General features: G+C 43.4%; 1 protein-coding gene across 3 annotated transcripts in view; it reads left to right on the top strand.

Annotated features, from left to right (window-relative positions):
• Positions 798-22132, top strand: part of AHCYL1 (adenosylhomocysteinase like 1) — a 39851-nt gene continuing 18516 nt past the window's right edge. The window contains 1 exon segment of one of the 3 annotated variants that reach the window (NM_001201381.1): positions 798-1195. In NM_001201381.1, the coding sequence (NP_001188310.1) occupies positions 1076-1195 (120 nt within the window). In that variant the 5' untranslated portion in view covers positions 798-1075. 3 annotated transcript variants of the gene reach the window in all.

Below are 22132 nucleotides of genomic sequence, written 5' to 3'. Positions count from 1 at the left end.
AAGGGCATGATTTCAGTGAGCCCAGACTACTTTTGTTCCTGCAATCTGCTCTTTGTAGCAAAAACGCCTATATATCTCACCTAGCTCCCCCCTCACCTCCTTAGAGCGGTTTCTCAGGGCTACCTGAGATGCTGTCCCCGGGGCTTACGTCTGAATTTTGCCCCAAATAAAACTTAACTCTCAACTTTCAGGCTGAGCATTTTTTTTAAGTCGACAAGGTCTTGTAAACAAGCAAGGCCCAGGAGAGACCGGGGCAGGCGAGGTCACAAAGGGCGGTGAAGACACCACACTGCTCTGGGGACCCTTCTGGCCACCCTTAAAGTCTCAAAGTAGCAGCCCCTTGAAAAGGGGCTTGTGGTTCAAAGGGCCTGGGTGGGAGCAGTGAGTGAGTGGGCTACAGCTCGGGCCCCAGAAGTTTCCTAGGACTGGCTCTAGGCTGTGTACTGCAAGGCTCTGGTCCTTGCTCCCAAGCATCCCTCACCCTTCTGAGGCCTTGCCTGGGATCCCGCGCCCTCCAAAGACCCCGCCTCACACACCCCGCCGCCTGTTCCTCGGCATCCTTGCAGGAACCACGCGCCACTCACAGGGCGGATGGCGCCACCTGGCGACGCGAAGGGTCCAGCTCCCCGCAGAAGCTTCATCACCCGCGAGCTAGGAGGAAAGGGCTGGCTTCTGGCGGCCCAGTCCAAAGTGGTGACGTCATGACAGAGCGCCGTTTCTCCACGCCTCTCCCCCGCCCGCCTGGAGCTGCCAGTACCCGACGTGGCGTCACCGCCCTCTACCCTTACTTTGCGTGCGTATTTGCGTGCGGCGGAGGTGGCGGCGCGGGCTGGTCGGAGCTCCGGGTTGCTGATTCTGGCGCTCCTGTGGCCGCCGTAGCAGTCCCGCTGCCTTGGACCGCCGAGCCGACGAGGCGCCGGCTCCAGCACCTCGGCACCGGCCGCAGCTCGGCGCGGGGCCCGGCGGGAGGGTGGGCGAGCGCGTGTCCGAGGGCGCCGCGCGGGCGGGCGGGCGGGCGCCCGTGAGGGAAAGAGGCGGGGGTGGTGGGGCAGCCGCGGGCCGGGCCGGCCGGGGGATGTCGATGCCTGACGCGATGCCGCTGCCCGGTGTCGGGGAGGAGCTGAAGCAGGCCAAGGAGATCGAGGACGCCGAGAAGTACTCCTTCATGGCCACCGTCACCAAGGCGCCCAAGAAGGTGCGGGGGCTCTGGGTGGCGGCGGGGGTACGGGCGGGGGCCTCGCGGAAGGGGCGCGAGCGAGCCCCGAGTCCGGGCTCCAGCAAGTTCGGGACTTCAGGGGCGAGGTTTGAGGGACCCGGGACGGCGGAGGTCGTGTAAGGGGTGGCGGGTGAGCGGCCCCAGGCCTATCCCCAGCTGGAAAGGCCGCCCCTGACCTCACTTTCCTTTGTCCCTCGGCCCTAATCCTTCGGGATCTTTTCGAAACCCGGCAGGGCCGGGCCTTAAATTTGCGGCTGACTTTTCTTGGCTGAAGGGCCTCGGAGACGGGACTGGGAGGGGGTGAACCAATTCAGTTGACCCCGGTGACCAGCCCCAGGGGATGAGAGTGTACGGGAAATCTCCCGTCAAGTGAGTGGGTAAATCTGATAGTGTTTCTTTGGGCACATCTTTGGGAGCTGTGGTCGGTTTATCCAACAACTACGTGTGATCTTGGAGGCAAGATGAAAAAATGCGTGGAGCTAGCTCTTGTATGCAGGTGAAAACTGTGAGGGCAAATTGAAATTGAAAAGAAAACTTTGATTTTCATCTTCTGTGGTCATCGAGTTGCTTCGACGTATGTAAGAAATTAACATTTGGAGGTTGGTGATAGACACTGTCATGGATACAGGTTGATCGTAGAGTCATGCCCATAGATCACTGAGACATCCCTAAAGAAAGGAGCCTGGGTGGGTTGGAGGGGTGGGAGGTAAGGAACGATTGCTCATTCTTAACTGCACTTAGGAGGCAGAACAAGTTTAGTCTCTTGTGCTGTGGGTTGAGCTCTAAGGACGTCTTTCGCATTCTCTTTTCGTGGAAGATTAAATGGCAACCTTTGGAGGTTTGAATCTAACCAACTCTCTGAGCGGCTGAATTAGGATCCCTAGTACTTTCTGAGCATTGCTGCCGAATAGTCCTTGACCTTCTGCATACCTGGCACGCAGTTAACCCTAGACCAGAGAACCTTTGCAGAGAGGTGACCTTTCTGAAACCAGCAAAAACCTGAATAGACATTTCCCTCCTGTATAAAGACAGAGTTTCAAGGCTATCTCTGCCTACAGTGTCTGATGGGAAGCACTGTTTGTATAAGCTGCACAAAGCAGGGTTCACAGGAATAGTTACAGTCCTTCAGGATGAACGAGTTAAGCTGTCATAAGTGGGAGAGATGATTTTTTTTTAAAAGAAATTAATCTACTATTCCAGAAATCAAATGCAAGATTGAAAAGACAGGGTACCATTGTGTGGTTTAGCTCTGTCTTCCCATAAAATTTAGATTTTACCAATAGAATGCCTTCAAAAGTGTTGTGCAAGGTCCCTTGATTCTAGTCTGATTAACCCGATTTGTAGTGCTTTCAGTTCAGCTGACTGCTTTGTTGGGGCAGTACCTCTTGGTAATCTGCACTATTTGGAGACAAAGTCACAGTCTTTAAAAGCAGAATGCTTAAGGATAATACCTGTGATGAGTTAGGGTAGAGAATGGGAAAGCTTTTGTACCCTGATTCCCTAAACTCTGTCTCTCTCCTTTAGTCCATTGTCTTTTGTTTAGTTGCTCCAGGGATTAAATGTCTTTATTCTCACTTGTCTTTATTTTGGTAAGGCTCTATTCTTTCAAATGCCACTATTAATAATACAAAGTTTGTATTGTAGGAGTTCCCGTCATGGCACAGTGGTTAACGAATCCAACTAGGAACCATGAGGTTGCGGGTTTGATCCCTGGCCTTGCTCAGTAGGTTAAGGATCCGGTGTTGCCGTGAGCTGTGGTGTAGGTTGCAGACATGGCTCGGATCCCACGTTGCTGTGGCTCTGGTGTAGGCCGGCGGCTACAGCTCCGATTAGACCCCTAGCCTCAGAACCTCCATATGCCTTGGGAATGGCCCTAGAAAAGGCAAAAAGACCAAAAAAAAAAAAAAAAAAAAATTGTGTTGTAGATTACAAACTCTGTAAAGGCAGGGATTCATGTTCATGATTGTATTCATAGTGCCTAGCTAGCTCTGTACCCAGCATATTGTAGGTACTCAAATAGTAATTGCCCACCTGGCTAACTAGTAACTGAGATATCTGTATGGCTGCCTGTCAAGAATAAATGTTCCTTTTCTTCCCAGTTGGAATACTGCTCCTGTGTATTATTGTCAGGCCAAGTGCTAATGATTTTAGAGATTCCTATTCCATTAGCTAAAAGGAGCAGGAACATGGGAAGACCCTGTTGTAAGTTTCCACTTGCTGGTAAATGTACCCCCCCCATGTTTCTTATTAACCTTGTTCTTTCTGAGCTTTGTTAGTTTAGTGTTTATACAGCACTTTGTATTAAAGTGCTTTATGATGACTAATTACCCTTCCCTTAGTGATAAGAGGCATTGATTTAGTTAATGAGTTGGTCGAGGACTAGTCAAGGTCACACAGCAAGTCCTGATTGATCCATTTTTTCATAACTTTAGCTGAATCGGACATTATGGCATAAGTCACTTTTGTATCTCTGCCATGTGTTGATAATGTGAGAAAGCATGAGCAAAGTAAGAGAAAAAAATTTATCTTGGCCACGTATTGAATGATGTGAGAACAAGGCCTCTTCAAATGGTGCCGTCAGTCGCCTGTGAGGTCTCTAGCGGGGCTCTAGGCCAAGTAATCCTGGGATCATCCCAATCCCTGAAGCCCCTCAGGGAATGAGGACATTTCTGGTGCCAGCCAGAGGCTATAGGTTACTTCAGGGTGACCTCAGAACGTGGTCCCCAGTCAGATCAGATTCCAGTGTAACTTGTGACGTTTCATTCACTTTGGGGAAGAGTGGATCTCCTTCAATTAAAAGTGTAGGCACCAGGATTCTTCAGTTGTAATCATAACTTACTCATTTTTGTATGCCCCAGGGGGGTCTACCATAGCACTGTGTGGATCATAGGGCTTGTTGGTTTGATTTAAGGCCTGATTCAGGTGTCCAAAAGGCAGCTAAATGGGTACCACCCACTAGTAAGTGAGCCTCTGTGCCTCCATTTCCTCATCTGCCAAGTGCTTTTTGTTCGGAGCAGATGGAGATAGGCATGTATTGGAAACTAGAAGGAAGGGGGAAAAAATATTGTTAATCCTGAAGGCTAAGACAGTTGATGAGGCTGATCATCACATGCAGCTCTAAGCGTCCTAGGAGCCAGAGGCTAAAAGGAATCACAGAATTATAGTCTCATTATCATATATGAGAAATAATACATACCAGTTCCCCAGGGAACTGGGACTTTTACTAACACTGAGTTCTAAATTTTCATGGGACAGTATTAATAGCTATAGTAAGGGGAGTTACTATTATGGACTAGTATCCATGAGGATGCAGGTTCAATCCCTAGTCTCACTCAGTGTGTTAAGGATCTGGTGTTGCTGTGAACTGTGGTGTAGGTCACAGATGAAGCTCTGAGCCTGTGTTGCTGTGGCTGTGATGTGTAGACCTGCAGCTGTAGCTCTGATTCATCCCCTAGCCTGGGAACCTACATGCACTGAAGGTGCAGCCCTAAAAGGAAAAAGAAAAATAATAGGAATAGTGTGATTCTTGTTCAAGACTTGTTCAAGACTGTCACTGGTGATTTCAGGTGGTGTCACCAAGAAAATCTGGGAGAGAAAGGAGTATTTCAGTTGTAAGGACAGTGTACTACAGCTGAAGAGGTCTTTATGTCATCTTGGCAGGTATCAGTCCAACCAAATAGGTCAACTAGCTCCCCATCATCACTGGGCATTTATCTGTCTTTTTCTGCTACTTTGTGTTGCAGTGGTGATATTTGTCCTTGAGCCTTTGGCAATTGACACTGTATCCAGTTGTTTTTTTGTTTTTTCTCACAGAGTAAACCCAAATCTCTGACTTGATGAACTCTGCTAACACAGATGTGTTTCTCTGGAAGGCCTGTCAGAGTGTCTGCACCAAACATTTGGGAGTGATACGTTAGGCATTTGACCCAGGATCTAAGCACTCAGCCTTTACCACCAGCACAATAGGGGAGAGGAGAGAAGAACACAAAGGAACTACTTGAGCTTGTAGGGTATTCTTTGTAGCATGTATTTGAATAAAGCAGATAGAGCATGAATTTATCAGAAGGGTCAGCTGAGACTTAGGAAGCATATCAAGTAGAATCCCAATGAGTAATACTTGGATGTAACCTGCTGGATAGAATCCAGGGTGGTCCTCTTCTTAGCAGGAGAGTGGATGATTCTTGGTGCAGTTTTATAGAATTTATACCTATACCTCTTAGATTCATTGAGAAGTGATTTGAGGGGTTGACGTTGCCTATCTTCTCCACATCATTAGTATCTTTTACTTCTCTTTAGAGCAGTTACTGTCTTAGTGCCAGTCTTTGATCAGGAGTCACAGGTGTAAGAAGATACTATCTTTTTTAGATTTCTCTACAGATACTGATTACCTCTGTTTTTCTTATTTGATTCAGTTAGTTAGACTCTAGTTTCTGTATTACTTTAAGTTCCTTTAGATATTTGGCTCTGTTCGTTGTCTGGATCCCTTGCTGGCAAGATTACAGATGTGTACCTTTTATTTCATCAGGAGGGTATCATTTGGAGCCAGTGAGTGTGTTACCAAATATAATATCCTTGTAAAGTTGTTTATAAAAGATATTTTGATACATAGGCTCAAATGAAGCATATAGATCTTTAGTTGCCTGTGACTCCTAAAAGTTTTAACTCTGCTACCTCAAGTAGTTATACTCTGTAAACAAGCACTTTAATGCCTTCTTGGGGTTGTTATTTAAATGAACTAGCCAGTAAAGGAGAATCATATATACCTATCTGTTTCTCAAGTTTGGAAATTTGAATGTTAAAATTTTGTAAAGGTCCATTCTTATTATACTGAGGATAATAATTCAGAATACATCACATGGGGGAGGGGGGTCAGAAGCATCTCCATTATACATAAACAGAAGTGCATGTGCATAGACCAGGGTTTTTTCCTAAAATCCAAAAACCCAGATTTAAAGACGAGTTCTTACACAAATTTTCCTTCCAGCTCTTGTCAACACTTGCATATGTTGCATATGGTAAGCAGTGAAAAATTCACATCGAATGGTGAATTCTGTTCTGATTCCGTATTTCCCTTTGACTCTTTCAGATAGTTCTCTTACTGTCCCACTGTGGATTGACTGTTCATAAGACCTCTTTACTTTCCTTCTTTTTATTCTTAAAACTGAGTCCTGTATACAATGTAAATTAAGCGCTTCATTTTTTTTTTTTTTTTTGTCTTTTTGCTATTTCTTGGGCCGCTCCTGCGGCATATGGAGTTTCCCAGGCTAGGGGTCGAATCGGAGCTGTAGCTGCCAGCCTACACCAGAGCCACAGCAACGCGGGATCCGAGCCGTGTCTGCAACCTACACCACAGCTCACGGCAACACCGGATCGTTAACCCACTGAGCAAGGGCAGGGATCAAACCTGCAACCTCATGGTTCCTAGTTGGATTCGTTAACCACTGCGCCACAACGGGAACTCCTCGCTTCATTTTTGAAATGAGCTTTACCTTCGGTCTTTAGCATCTCAGAGTTGTGTGACCTTTGGACAATCTGTGTGACTTAACCTGTCCGTGCCTCTATTTTTCTTCATCTGTGAAATGAGGAGTAATGATAGTACTACAGAATCATTAACGGGATTCACATTTAGTAAATACTGGTTAGTGTATTTATTCTTTTAGAACAAGAGTGACCATATGTCCTGGTTTGGCTGGTAAAGTTCAGGTTTATTCCTGTTATCCCAGCATGCTATTCAGTGAGTGCCTCCTTATACTCTGAAAAGTACCCTGCTTTATTTGGAATTTCAGAATATTCCTAAAGATTCAAAACAAAGATTTTTCTATTGAAATAGCTTTTTAACAGGAATAAATTTTCTCCAGACAAAAAGATTATTTTACATAGAGCTTCTACCTACTGAACACTAGAATATTTGTTGATTTCCAGGAGGTACGCAGACAATGGGAGGGCTTATAGCTTGTGATGGAGATGAGGTATGCTCCACCTGACCACTCCCCTACCTCATTCCCCAAACCATACAGTGTACCATAGAATGCAGGTGTCTATCAGATACTGGCCTAGCTGAATCCTGTTTATTTCCTCAACGTGCAGTAGTTTGGGTGTCTGCCCAAACTAGAATCCTTGAATCACATGTAACAATTCCAAAGGCTCTTCTGAGCTGTGACCTTGCCTTTGTATACAGTCACCTTCAGGTCCCATCCCTGTGCACTCCAACTCCCTCCCTCAGGTACTGTTTCTGCTCTCAACAGCTTGTTCCTAATTATGTGTAACTGATTTTTCTCCTGCAGAAATGTGTGGCCTTTGCTCCACAGCAATTACAGAACGAAGGTGGAGCACCCCTTGCCACTGTTGACACAGTGGTTTCATCTTTGTCCCTATCTCTGTTCAGTTTTTCTAAAGGCTTCAGTCAGGTGCCTTAATCTCAGAATGTATATATCTTGAATGAGTCTGCTTAGCAGTAGACAGTGGGGCTTAATTATTTACTACCCAAACAGGGCACAGAGTGTAGTGAAAGGTAGTATTTGGAATGCTGCGTAGAGATTAGGAAAGGACTTTGAGAGAACCATATATTTAGGACTGTCCAAGCATGTTCGTGCTTTCGTCTTGAAAGCCCCAATGCCTCAGCTCTTGTGCCTCCGTACTTAACTTCTAGAGCTTGATGGGCTTAAAGTGTTCTCCTTTACCAGCCCAAACCAGTTCAGTTCTTTTAAAATGAACACCCTGTTCTTAACTGCGTGCTAGCAGTGAGGTTTAAACAGGAGGGGTTGGGGACTGCTCACTGTTCCGTGCTGTTCATCTTGGACCTGCCTGGGGCTTAGTTCTTTACAGTCGGAAGAATTGCCCAACTAGAGCAAGGCCTGTTGTTTATATATTTTCCTCTTCCTTCTCAAACCTGCGTGTGCACAGTGTTATCAGTGGAATCCCACTGCGCCTTTGTGCTCAGGTGCCAAGGAAAATGCTGACGTGCTGATCCACAGTGTGTGTGGCCCTGTGAGCTAGATGGTGAATTGGTGAGAAGCCAAAGGCCTGCAGCAAATGAGTGTAACTATGTTTCATTCGTGTTGGCTCCTTAATGAAGCTGTTCATATCACTGTATTTTGAGCAATGTCAGAATTTTGAAAGTTCTGTTTTTAATAAATGGTTCCAACTCTTCTGACACTTATTAATTGTATTAAGGTGAACCTTGGAGCACAGGTTTCCTTGAGCATAATGGGAATTACTTTATCCTTTACCCCAGACTGGCTTGACTTCAAATCAAAGTGTTTGGGCTCTGCCCTATTCCCATTATGGTTTTAGGATTCCTGAAGTCAAAAAAGAGACCTATCAGGCAAGTTAGTGGGACAGATTCTACTCTGCCCTCTTTGGCCACCCCTTCCTTGTTTCCTTCTTCAAAGGCTTTGAGGAAAATCTTTTTGGGCTCTCATGACAGCTTTATTTTGGAGATTTAGAAAAGAGCTGTTCACCTTGAATTCTCAAAGTGCACCCTCCTGCGTCTGTTTCCAACTTCAGAGAAGAGGTGAATAAGTAGACAAATCTGTGTGGAAGGTAAAGAACTTAAATAGAGTCCTCCTTTGCCAGTTCGAGGGAGTGCTCCTGAGATTAGAGACTGGGTTAGAGACTCTAGAACAATGGTTCTTAATCTTTTGAGTCACAGATCCCTTTAAAAATCTTATAAAAATCACAGTTCTTGCATTAGCAAAATTTAGGAGCACAAAAACTTACTACATTTCCAAAGGATTTTTGGAACTCCCTGAAACTCGTCTATAGGTCCTGGCTGATTTAGGACAGGCCTCTAAAAACCCTGATTTAGAAGGACAGGCCTCTAAGCCGTAGTATCAGCTGAGATTAAGTTTCCAGCTTGCAGCCTGTCCTTGGAACAAAGCTGAGGTTGTTGGTGTTCTTTGTCACCCTCCTCTTTGGGCTGCTCCTCAGCTTCCCAAGAGACTCACTATCAGTGCCTTGAGGGTTCAGCTCAGAAACTTACACATTCTGAAACAGGCATTTCAGCAACTTTTGGGGGGTTTTGTACCATCTTGACCTACTACCCTTCATTTGAACTGTTGATGCCCCTAAAGCCCCAGAGTTGATTCCATAGGAGTGTTTCAAATAAGGGGCTCACCTACTAGACTGAGTATCAAAACTAAACAAGATAATTTGCCTCTGTGTCTCTCAAAAATAGGTTTGACTTCAGTGTAGTACTTCTCAGACTTTTCAGGATTGACTTGATAATATCTGAATCTTTTCATTTGATTTCTCTAGACCAAATATATTAAGGGCAAGGACCATATCTCATACATATGTATAGTACATAGAACCTAGCACATAATACTGTCAATAATTATGTATTGAGTAAACTATTGTGAGATGATTATCCCTAGGAGAAAGTAACTTGGACTCTCTCAGTGGCTTTGGCTCACTTTCCCCTTCATTTGGCCCGGGTTGTGTTTTTAACTTAGCCTGCTCCCTGGTGGGTGATGATGGAGTACCCAGAACTGCAGGTGAGAAATTGATGAAAATTTCTGACAGCTTAGTAGATCCCTTTATAATGCCAGAATTAGGAGGTTAGAGAGAAGACTTGAAAATATATGGCCTCTAGCATCTTAGCCCAATAGCATGAGAACCATAAGGCAGTAGGCTAGAAGCTTAGAGGAGTCCTTAGCCGTGATGGGGAAGGTAATTTGAACTTCCCACCAAGTTTTAAACCCTTAGCATTAGGGGAATTCCCCTTGTGGCTCAGCAGTAACAAACCCAACTAGTATCTGTGAGGATGGGGGTTCAATCCCTGGCCTTGCTCAGTGGGTTAAGATCCAGCGTTGCTGTAAGCTGTGGTGTGGGTCACAGCTGCAGCTCTGATTGGATGTGGCTCTGGCTGTGGCAGCTGAGGCTCTGATTGGATGCCTAGCCTGGGACCGTCCATATGCCTCAGGTTCAGCCCTAAAAAGCAAAAAAAAAAAAAAAAAAAAAAAAAAAGAAAAATTTTTTTAAATTAAATTTAAAAAAATAAACTCTTAGCAATTAGGGACACTGCCCAAAGTTGAAACTGGTATTCTGGTTTACTCTTGATATAAGCTTTCTCTTAGGGTGTTAGAGGTTTCCTAGCTAGCAATGAGTGGAACAGCTTCATTTTGCAGTCTGTGTTGGAATCCTAAGAGTGATAAACAGCAGCTCTGCCCCCACAATGCTGAGCAAACTTCTGATTCTTATTCTGCCTTTTCTGGCTGCCCCTTTCGCACCAAAGGCTGAGCTCAGTGCAGTGCTCAAAAGCTGTATGTGCCCTTTGTCTTTGAAACACACCTTTGTCAGAGTCACCGTCTTCTGGGAACTGGGCCAGTGCTTGCCCTAATCAGGAGCTCAGGCTCTAGTTGCCACTGAGAATTCTGTGCGGGTTGTTTCCCTAAAGTCTATAACTAAGGCAGGATTCAGGACAATGGGAAACCTCCAGGATTTTGCAGCTTCAGAAGTAGAAATCGGGCTTTGTAGAGATGGCAGATGTGTTCAGTTGTTCTGGTAATGAATTCATTTTCCTATGGATGGCCAGGTGGCATCCAGCTTCTCATTCAGTACTTGAGTTTTTAGTGTCCCAAGCACCAGACCTCTTTGCAAGCAAGACATGAAGGTTCTCCATGTTCAGCTCCTGGGGAGAATAGCCCAGCTGGCTTGTCATCCTGGACTAGATGAATTGTGAATGTTAATTATACTGATCAATACAGTGGCCTTGGTAACAGACTTGTAGCTGCTCTAGAATCTGTTTACTTCAGGTTTCTAACAGAAAAGAGACCAAGCTGGTTGGGAACATGGTGTTCTAATTGTAATAGACTGTATTGTGAGTCCAAGGAAAGTGCGTACTTTAGGCGAACTGACCCTATGGCACCCTTTCCCCAGGAGTCTCAGAGGGAAACCTTACTCGGGGGCGGTTTCTGTTCTTATTTGCCAGCTGAGGATGAACTGAGGTTGGCAAAGGCTGGGTTTTTAGTGTGGTGAGGTAAAGGACGTCCAAAGATCCTAAAGGCTTGAAGGAGAGCACCGTGTTGGGAGGCAGCTCATTTCTCTGCCTGGTTTGTAATTAGGAGTGGAGAGTTGATGGGATTAGTCAACCCTTACCTTCAGGAGAAGGAACCCCTCCTATTTGGGGAGTAGAGGGTTCAGAATTCTGCACATTCTTTTCTGACTCCACAGGGAGGGGATTAGCTGAGCACTGGGCATGTTTGGAATGAGAGCACCTTGCCAATTTTTACTGAATTTGGACCAACCCATTGTAAAAGTACAGGCTCTCTTTTTTTTTCCCTTTTTTTTTTTTTTTTTGTCTTTGCCATTTCTTGGGCCGCTCCCGTGGCATATGGAGGTTCCCAGGCTAGGGGTCTAATTGGAGCTGTAGCTGCCAGCCTACTCCAGGGCCACAGCAATGCAGGATCTGAGCTACGTCTTCCACCTACACCACAGCTCACGGCAACACCTGATCCTTAACTCACTGAGCAAGGCCAGGGATCGAACCCGTAGCCTCATGGTTCCTAGTCGGATTCGTTAACCACTGTGCCACGACGGGAACTCCCAGGCTCTCTTCTTTAGGCAGGCTTTTTGTCATGGTCTGAACCCTTGTGGATCCATCTCATGGATTGTTTGTAGCTGACAGCTGGAGTTGGTATTAAAGGCAGATTTTCTCCTTCCTTGGCCTTATTTATCTCTGAACAAGACTGTCCAACTCATTTGTTCCCTGTGTTCCTTGAGTCATTTTATTAACAGCCTGGTAAACTCCATGTGCTTGTGTTTGCTTTTTCAGATCCTGCTTACATTGTCTCAGATCAGTCTTCTCCTGGAGTGGAAAAGGAATGAAAGTCACCTAGGGAGCTTCTTCAGAATATTACCGTGGCAGAATAGGGAGGGGTCAAGAGTAAGGGGCAGGTGGAGAATGAGATGGTATGTGTCTTTCGGAACAGCTTCTTCAGCTAAACTTGAGAGATCCCAGATTTAGAACCACTCTTTTAGATTATCTAGCAAGGCTAGCCAAAATTGTTGTGAAACCTGATATTGGGATGGAAGTGCAGCTACCACCTATCTTGGATGACTTTAGCCGTGAGGGGAATCTTGTGCCCCATGTTAGAGGTCCTGAAAATAGTCTGTACTTGCTCGTCTTTTCCAAGGAATGCAGAAATAACCAGAACCATGCAGGCCCATCAGCTCAGGATTGAGCACCTACTGGGTCCCCAGACCTGTGCTGGCTACTTAGGATACATCAGTGAACAAAACAAAGGTCCATATCTATCCTGTGAGGTTTACATTCTTGCGAAGTTAGTATTTGGGTCATGTAAGTCTCGTCTAGTGGTTCCAACCATCTAGGGTTTGGAGCCCTATTAGAGCTGCGCTTATCTTCCAGGAAAATCACATACACACACACCACTTTGCATGTACAGGGGAGTTGGCAGCCTAAAGCCCATCCATGGACTCCAGGCTAAAAATCTAGAAAACTTGCCTGGAATTGAGAATGTGGTGATTAGAATAAAGCAAGGCCATGAATTTGAGTGTTTGAGGATATTATCTCCTAGCCAGACTGAGTTGTAGTTTCTTCGTCTTTAAAGCCAAGGCGATTTGCAAAGAACTCGGAGGGTGTCTCTAAAAAAATGTAAATATAAAGAATGGCTAGACCTCCGCTAAACCAAGAGCATTTCTCTAGCCTGTGTTCTCTTTGAGATGCTAAGAATGATTTTGACTCTCTGTCCCCATGCCCATGTCTTGTTTCTGGTTGGTTGAGCTTCTTGGACTCAATAGATTAAAAATCAGGTCATATGAGGATTTCCTTAACGTGATAATTTTTATATTGTGAATTCCTGGACTAAGAGTGATAGTAAAATTATAAAGATCATGAAAGGACATTTTAGTGAAATTCTGGCTTCAAAACACAGAAAATCACAGGAGTTAATTGAGGGGCTAAAGAAATAGCCAAAGAGTAAAGATTGGAGAAAGATGATAGGAAAAAAAGGAGCACAGAGCTCAGGAAGACAGGGGCCTGGAATCTGATCTTGAGTGTAACCACAGGCCAAGACCTCTTTCAGGTGGTCTTTACGGGGATATTCTTGTTTCTTTGTCTGAGATCTAAGGGGAACTTTCCAGAGCCACACTGAAGGATTGCTGAACAAGGTTGTATTCAAGGTCTTCTGGGCCAAACTTCTATAAATTCAAAGCGCATTAGAGAACAGAGCTCACAGTCCTCTCCAGAGGAGTCAGGAGGCTCTAGATGATTCCAGTTGTAACTGCTCCCCAGCATAATGGAAAAACTGTTCTGCTGTGAAACCTTACAACCTGCTGTTAATATAAAGACATCTCATTGTTTGCTCAGTGATGCATTAAAGCACAAGCTACATAATCTAGGGGAATAGAATCATACCACCAATTATCTTTATTTCCTATCTTTAAAATGATCAAAGGAATTTCAGCCCATGCTTCCTGAGACTGTTTAGATTTGTTTTGAGGTTCTATTCCACTTTTGAAGCTATATAGTTAAAACCTGCTAGTCAGTTTTTGGGGAAGTTTTATTTTTTAAAAACAGTATAGCCAAAAAAATTTTTTTTATTCATTAAACGAGTACTTTAAATAATGTCTGCCATGGATATGAAACTAAGATTCAGGGAGTTCCCGACGTGGCGCAGTGATTAACGAATCTGACTAGGAACCATGAGGTTGCGAGTTCGGTCCCTGCCCTTGCTCAGTGGGTTAACCATCCGGCGTTGCCGTGAGCTGTGGTGTAGGTCGCAGATGCAGATGCGGCTCGGATCCCGCGTTGCTGTGGCTCTGGCGTAGGCTGGCGGCTACAGCTCCGATTCGACCCCTAGCCTGGGAACCTCCCATATGCCGCAGGAGCAGCCTAAGAAATGGCAAAAAGACAAAAAAAAAAAAAAAAAAAAAAAAGAAAGAAACTAAGATTCAGTAATCACATACCGCGTCACTTAAATCCAAGAATACTTCAGTAAAATTAACGACCTTCCAAGAACTTTTTTTAGTCATAGTAGAGTCTGAGAAGTGCCGGAAAGTGGGAAGGCATCAATGACAAAATGTATCTTTATCTAAAAATGTAACTTGGTGTCCCCAAATTTATTACAACTTGTTTTGAATTGGGAAAATCCAACCTCACTAGATCTTTCAGACATAAGATGCAAGGTAACTTGAAGAGGGTTTTGGCTGGGTAATACACCACACATTGGAGAGGAACCTTGTAGAATGTTCTAATTATACTGTTAGTATAGACAGAAAAGAAGTTCCCTCATCACCATTCTGCACAGGATAAAAAATAAACTCTCATAAAAAAGCTCATTTGGAATTCCCATCATAGCTTAGCGGAAATGAATCTGACTAGTATCCATAAGGATGCAGGTTCAATCTCAGTGGGTTAAGGATCCAGCGTTGCCTTGAGCTGTGGGGTAGGTCGAAGATGCAGCTCGGATCTGGTGTTGCTGTGGCTGTGGTGTAGGCCAGTGGCTACGGCTCCGATTCAACCCCTAGCCTGGGACCCTCTATATGCCATGGGTGAGGCCCTAAAAAAAGAGACCAAAAAAAAATTTTTTTTTTCTTTTAATATATTCTCTGTTGCATGTTTTAAAGCATGGTCATTTTTTATGAAAATAGCCAGCAGGCTTCCCAGATCAGTTTTAACCACACCAAATTGAAAACCTCCTTGTATAAATACAGGTGGAATTTTAAAATTGCTTTTGATTCCAGTAGGAAACTCTGGGGTCATTTCCTTCATCCTAATAAAGTGTCAGGATTAGGGTGCCTGTGTAGGATGCCTCTACATTCTTCTCCTCCCCACTCCATCCACGAGAGACAGTTGGAAATATATGCCAGAGTTCAGCTTTTTGCTTCTGCACTGTTTGGGCTCTGCCAATTTCTTCACCCTTTTCTAAGTCTAAGGAGCAGTATCTCTCCATGGCAGTTCATTAGCAACTTTAAAATATTACTGGGTTACCTGGTAGTCTAGCAGTTAAAGGATCCATTGTGGTCACTGCTGTGGCACAGGGTCAGTCTCTGGCCTGGGAACTTCCACATGCTGTGGGCATGGCCAAAAAGTGTGTGTGTGTGTGTGTGTGTGTGTGTGTGTGTGTGTGTAATTCTCAGTTTCAAAACCCAAATTGATTTTGGGAGAAGTTATGGTTTGCATCTGGATTTGGGAACTGAGAATTCTTTTCCCTCCCCAAAGCTTACCACTGTTCAGTCTATAAGTTCAGAAAGCTTTAGCTCAATAGTGGACTGTTCTGTAAACTAACCCTTGAAAATAAAAGAGGAAGCGGCTCTTTCTCCCAGCCTGTTCCAAAAGAAGTTATAATAGTACCGTTCTTGTAGGGGATTTTTTTTTTTCTTTTTAAATCTCAGCATTGGAGCAAATTGCCTTGAGCACATCACAGACCCCCACCTGTTCTGTTTTTTCATCTATGAAGGATAGATGCAGTGGTCAAAGGATTCCAAAATGTTTTGAAAATATAAATCCTCTCTAAGAAAATCTTAGCTACAAGCCACTAATACTGAAGCAGAGTGCCTAAAGTAGAAAGTCGTAGACATCTAGGCATTCAGGACCTTGGTTTTCACCATACTAGTGTGTATTTCAAGTTTCTAATCAGTTTTAGTAAAATCCTGATTGAACGCTCCTGGGTGGTTTCACTTATTCTTTGCATGCCAAAGTTTAAACAAAAACAGTTTGAAAAACATTTAGATCAGTGATATCCTAGCAGTGTTATTGGTAAAATTTGCTAATTTATCTTACACAAAAGCTGATTGTGGTTTACTATACAACCAAAAGCAAGAGATCCTGACCCTTCTGCAGGCATCTGTCCACTTTACTCATTAGAAAATGGCTAATCTTAAAGTCAATGGTTAGGAAAACCCAAACTTTAGTATTCTGGTCTGGGAGGCAGAGAGAGTGGGGGATTATGCTGTATTCATTCTGGAGCAGCAGGGAGCTTCTTATTTTTCAGTAGCTCTAGGGAAGTTGCAGCCTACAGTTTCTGTCAACTGGCTTGTTTCTTATAGGCTAAGGTCATGATTTTTATACTGAGACTTTTGTTCAAAACTAAATATAGGAGTTTCCTTCGTGGCTCAGTGGTTAACAAACCCACTAAGGATCCATGAGGACGTGGGTTCAATCCCTGGCCTTGCTCAGTGGGTTAAGGATCTGGCATTGCTGTGAACTGTGGTTTAGGTTGCAGTAGTGTCTCGGTGCGTTGCTGTGGCTGTGGTGTAGGACGGCACCTGCAGCTCTGATTCAACCCCTAGCCTGGCAACCTCCATGTGCCACGATTGTGGCCCTAAAGATGAGAGGAAAAAAAAATTAAACATCTCAAGTTAGAAAGTCAAGAAGGATGATAAATACTGCCTCTTTAGAATGAAAAATACAATTGTATTTTTTGATGTGACTGTTTATCTTTGTGAGATTCTTGTATTATATCTCTAGTCTCTCCTTCTAAAAGCTTAATATTTTGTGTTTTGTGTTTAAGAGCTTTGGAAACTAAAGCTTGCTGCAGCTGATCTTTAAAGTGATTTCACCTTGTCCTTTGAACTTGAAAATATCCAGTCTAACTACAGAATGGATCCTGAAATGTCCTGTTGACCTGCTCACCTTTGGAAACAATACCTATTATTACATAACTCCTATTTAACAATAAGTCTTTAAAGTCAGATTCTGTTATTTAATATTGAGTTTTGATGGCTTTTTTCTTGAGCCTAGGCTTGATGAGAAACAGTGTATAGTGACTTCAAAAATATCTTATTAACCTTTGTTGAGTCTCAGGTTTTGAAAGCTGACCCTCATAGACTCGGCTGCTGCTTATTGGGGGCTACTTGTATTTCTTCTGCCATGTTTCAGGTGGGATTCACTCACTCAAGTGAATATGTGAAGAGGGTTTGAATTTTTTAAGATGTAATTGGCTTTCAACTTTACTTAAGCTAGACTTCCTGATCAAGGAAGGAAGAATTGTTGTTACAACAACTCCAGTCTCATTCTAACCTGATAGGTAAAGAATTACACAGATGGCGGAGTTCCTTTAGTGGCTCAGTGGTTAATGAACCTGACTAGTAACCATGAGGTTGCAGGTTCGATCCCTGGCCTCACTCACTTGGTTAAGGATCCGGCGTTGCTGTGAACTGTAGTGTAGGTTGCAGACGCGGCTCAGATCTGGCATTGCTGTGGCTCTCGTGTAGGCCAGCAGCTATAGCTCCGATTGGACCCCTAGCCTGGGAACCCCCATATGCCATGGGTACAGCCCTAAAAAGACAAAAGACAAAAAAAGAATTACACAGATGGCCACTCAGTCTATGTGGCCACCTTCCAGAATGCTCAGACTCCATCTTTATTCTAGAGCTTGTCCACTGATTGCTTGCTTCCAGGGTTAACTTTTCTTATAGAAATTTGTTTGAAGAATACAGATTTGCCTAATTTGTAAGTAGTTGACAAGTTAGCATTTTAACATCCCAGCATACGTTGCAGTGAGATTTGCCAGTTCAGCATCTTATAAGCATCACTTAAAATCAACATGGGTTCTAAAGAGGACTGCAAATTAAAGCTAATGACTTTTTATTACAAACGTATAAATGAGCAGTAATACCTAATTTGGTCTTTCCCAGCATTGAAGAATTGTTGATTCTTGTACTCTGTGAACCAATACAAAGTGATTTCCAAGTGAAAAAAAAAACAAGGTGCAGAATATTTTAGCGTGCTCCTTTTTGAGGAAGAAAGAGAAGGAAAATAAGGCTATAGTATATTCTTGCTTTCTACCTCCAAAATGAACATAAGGATAAACCAGAAACCAGTGAAAATTGGGGAGAGTGGAACAGAGTTGGGGGGATAGCAAGGGAAGTGAGGCTTCTCTGAGTATACTTTTTAAACTTTTGAGAGGTGTTTTATATGCAAAAAATGAAATTAAGAAGAGGGAAACCTTAAGTTGCAGTAAACAGAAATAAATGAACCTAACAACATATCAGGAAGATTACACAGCCCCCCAGAAAACAGTACCTTGACTCTACATTCTTTGTCAGATATATTCTAAGGACAACAAGAACTTCAATGAAATAGTGACACTTCACTGTGTGGATTCCTGTAATATTAGTCTTATAATTTTGAAATTATTTTGTATGTATTATAGACTAAAGCAAATAAGTAAATATATTATTGCTATTAGAGAACAAGATTGTCACCATAAGAGAAAAGAGATTCAAATAGGAAAATTAAAAGTTAAAAAAAATGGGAATGTTAAATAGAAATATCAGGGGTTCCCGTCATGGCTCAGTGGTAACGAATCTGACTCGTATCCTTGAGCACGTAGGTTCGATCCCTGGCCTTGCTCAGTGGGTTAAGGATCCGGCCTTGCTGGGAGCTGTGGTGTAGGTCACAGATTCAGCTTGGATCCCGAGTTGCTGTGACTGTGGTGTAGGCCAGTGTCTACAGCTCTGATTTGACCCCTAGTCTGGGAACCTCCACAGGCTGTGGGTGCAGCCCTAAAAACAAACAAACAAACAAAAAATAGAAAGATCAATATGAACTCATAAGTAAAAAGATTTCTCTCTCTATTGAAAGAATCTAGAAGTACTGACACCTCTTATAGCAACAGGCAGACCTTATACTCAGATTTTTGTTTGTAAATACCTTTCCCCACTGAATGAAATCAGGACTTCTTGAAACATGACTGATTCTAGGTCTGAAGCAGAAAAAGATGAGCCTGGTCTGTTTTCTTATTTCAGAAAGAAAGGAAGCATTTAAATGGAATCATGTCAAAAGAACAAAACAGTCAGCTTGAAGGAAGTTCCCACTGGCCTAGATTGGGGCAATTGGAGTATTCAGTGCACTCATGTAATTGAATAACATATGGATAAATTAAAATATGAAATGACAAGTGAAGAAGAAAACAGAGTCAGAGAAAGAAGAAAAGCTTTTCTTTACAAAAGAATGCCAGCTCATGTATGTGGAGGAATGATAGGAATCATGATTCTGTAAACCCTCCCTCCCCAATATAATTGGCTCAGGCAAGGATTATGAACAGATGGTAAAGTCACGAGGGGACAGGACATTCACAGCTGACAGGGATCACCCCATAAATTAACCTTTACTTGCAAAGGAGGAAATATTCCTTTCAAAGACTGGTGTTATCACTTTAACCAAGGCTTCAGTTTAGTGTCCCTAATAGTAGAACAATCTAAAATTATGTGCCTCCTGATATGATCCAGAGTAAAGTATATAGCATCAGCTATGAAATATTCTTGCTAAATTTTAACCTCTTTCTAATCAGACTTCAAAACTGAGTTTCCAGTTCACAGGAAGGAAACAATCTGAAAATTTTGAAAGATGGGAGATTTTATAAGGCAGCTGGCTCAAACTCTGGGAGAGAAGGTCTGTATCACAGGGGGAAGAAGAAGCAAGAGGACTGTTCTAAATTAGCAGAGAGCAAAGGATCCCAACAGCCAAATGCACTTAATTCCATCCTGGGTTGAAAGAGTTGGGTTTAAAACTATGAACAATATTCTTGAGAAAATTAAATAAATTTGAATACAGACTGGCTATTTGGTGATATAAAAGATGCATTCTGAAGAATCTGTAGTTGCAACCTTTTTAGTGGTGGAGGCAGGACCATTTGAAAGCATATTCCTGTGTATAGAGAGAAAGAAGCCTAATATGGCAAATGGAAAGCGTCAGTCTAGGTGGAGGGTATACACATGTTCACTATGTCATTCTTTTAAATTTTTTGCATGTTGACTATGATCCCAACAAAATTGGAAAAATAAGCAGAAAATTCAACCGCAGTGCTGGGTGGGGGTGCAGTGGTGGAGACATCAGTATATCAGTAAAATACTGGGTATGTTCCAGGAACCTAGATTTCTTCAGCCACTTGTGCAACAACAACCACAAATTAACCTAGAGTTAATGCAAATTCAGTGTCAGGAGAAAAAGAATAAGTGGCACATTTTCGTATAATATTGGTAGAAGGACTGTGAGGATGAGGAAAGTAGGGATGGGCCAGGCAGTTGGACAGGTAGATAGCTAAATAGGCATTGAAACATGGTCCGGATGCATGTTATGTTCTGTTGTAATTTGTGGTTTTTGAAAGATTAGGAAGCCTTTCCTCCTACTTGTTGCCATTTTTTAAACCTCTTGATTTTACCTCTAGTTGGCAGTTGGAGGCCTAGATCACTCATTTTCACTAGAGCATATTAGGAGACGATAGAAAGCCAGTGAAGTGTGCTGTCTGATGTGAAAAGAGGGGGAGGACCTGATGAGGACTTGGCGGAAGTTTTTCAAGCATTCTGACCCTTCCTTATCATTTAAGTGGCTCAGTGTGGGCCCTGGTGTTGCCTCACCCATTGCTCCCACCAGCATTGAAGAAAGGTCAGGTTGAGTCCCATTTTGAAAGGAATGCTGCTTCCTACTGTGGAATTGGATTCTAGCAGCGTGTGTGTGTGTGTGTGTGGTGTGTTATATCCTATTACTCCTGAGACACAGAGCCGGCTGGAGTGGGGGAGGGAGATGTGCGCTGTGTGATTAGTCAGCTTGCCCACCCCCTCCCTCCAGAAACTCAGGCCCCATCTGGGGAAACTGAGAACTTTAGAAACTTGAGACAGGGAAGGAGGACAGGGAGCAGCCAGAACCTGAGTCTCAGAAGCCTGGTTTCTGCACCAGGGAATGGGAGAAGTGACTGGAGGTGGCTTGGATTCGACTTTGTTGCCTGAGATTGAGTCCTTTGAGATCCATTGTTTTCTGGTGAGCAGAAGACGCCTGAGGGCAGCGCGTTGGGCAGGGGATGCCCTTCATCTTTGGGAAGTTTCTTTTGCCTAATTGACAGTCTGAAAGATGTTCAGACTAATACAGTTCTTGTGCCAGGAAGCGGGTGTTTATTGATAACTTTCTTTGGACTCGTCCGAAATGGGAATCAGACTGATCAGTGGTAAGTATCAAGAAAAGGTCTTGGACCTTTTTATACTGACAGCCATATTCTCTGCTTTTCCTCCGAAGAAGGAGCAGGTGAGAGTAGAATCTGTAGAAGAAAGACTAGCCAGAAGATGTGTGAAGGAGGGATTAGAAAAGATGTGGTAGGAATCTGGAAGGTGTTCTAGCACACTGCTCAATAATAATAGACTTTGTGAAAATTTCTAACTTCCAATAGTCACTCTTTTGTTCCATTGCTAAGTGTTATCTAAGAGATGTACTAACCATAATTTCTAAAAAGAAAAGATTGCACATACAATATGCTGTAGACAGTGGGGCATTATATAAATTCGAGACTATCTCAGAAAATCAATAGTGTACCAGAACCGGGATATTGGCCCTTCAGCTAATCCTCAGTAGTAAGGGACACCGATCCCTCCACTCACTTCCAAGCTACGCTTTCTTAATGATTTGTTTTCCTAATAATTGCTGTTTACCTTTGAGCTAGTTCTTCACCCTTAGGAGAAAACCTTTCTGAGGAAATTAAAAGCTTTTAGATAGGCATGTGAAATAACAGGTTTAATTAGATGTCTAGCCTAACTTCTGATTTCTGGGGGCCTAAGTTAAATCCAGATAAGGCTATGAAGGCTACAGTGATCTAGCATGTTCCTAAAGAAGCAGTAAAATTCTGTGACAAAGCCATGCGTGTTGCCATTACACCATGAGTCAAAAACACATCTACAGAGTATAAGGGACCGTATTTCCTTTCATGGATCCTCCCTGGAGTAGCAGTGACTACTTAGTTGGTGCCAACCAGATATGTTGAGTAGGAGAATAAAACACTCTGAGTATATTCTGATCACCATCCATTAGCCACAGTGTCATAGTGGAATTCTGGTGCCTTTTAATTCCCTGATTTAGGAGCTAGCAGGCAGAAGTGGGTGGGACCTGAGAAGGAAGTGCAACTCAGTTATTTAACTTCTGAGAAAATAGATCGTGTTTGTGGAAGTAAACTTCTCAGCTTCTGA

This window comes from Sus scrofa, chromosome 4 (genome assembly GCF_000003025.6).
Source record: "Sus scrofa isolate TJ Tabasco breed Duroc chromosome 4, Sscrofa11.1, whole genome shotgun sequence".
NCBI classification, from domain to species: domain Eukaryota; kingdom Metazoa; phylum Chordata; class Mammalia; order Artiodactyla; family Suidae; genus Sus; species Sus scrofa.
The sequence above is the reverse complement of the archived record's forward strand: the minus strand, read 5'-3'. Positions and strand labels throughout refer to the sequence as shown.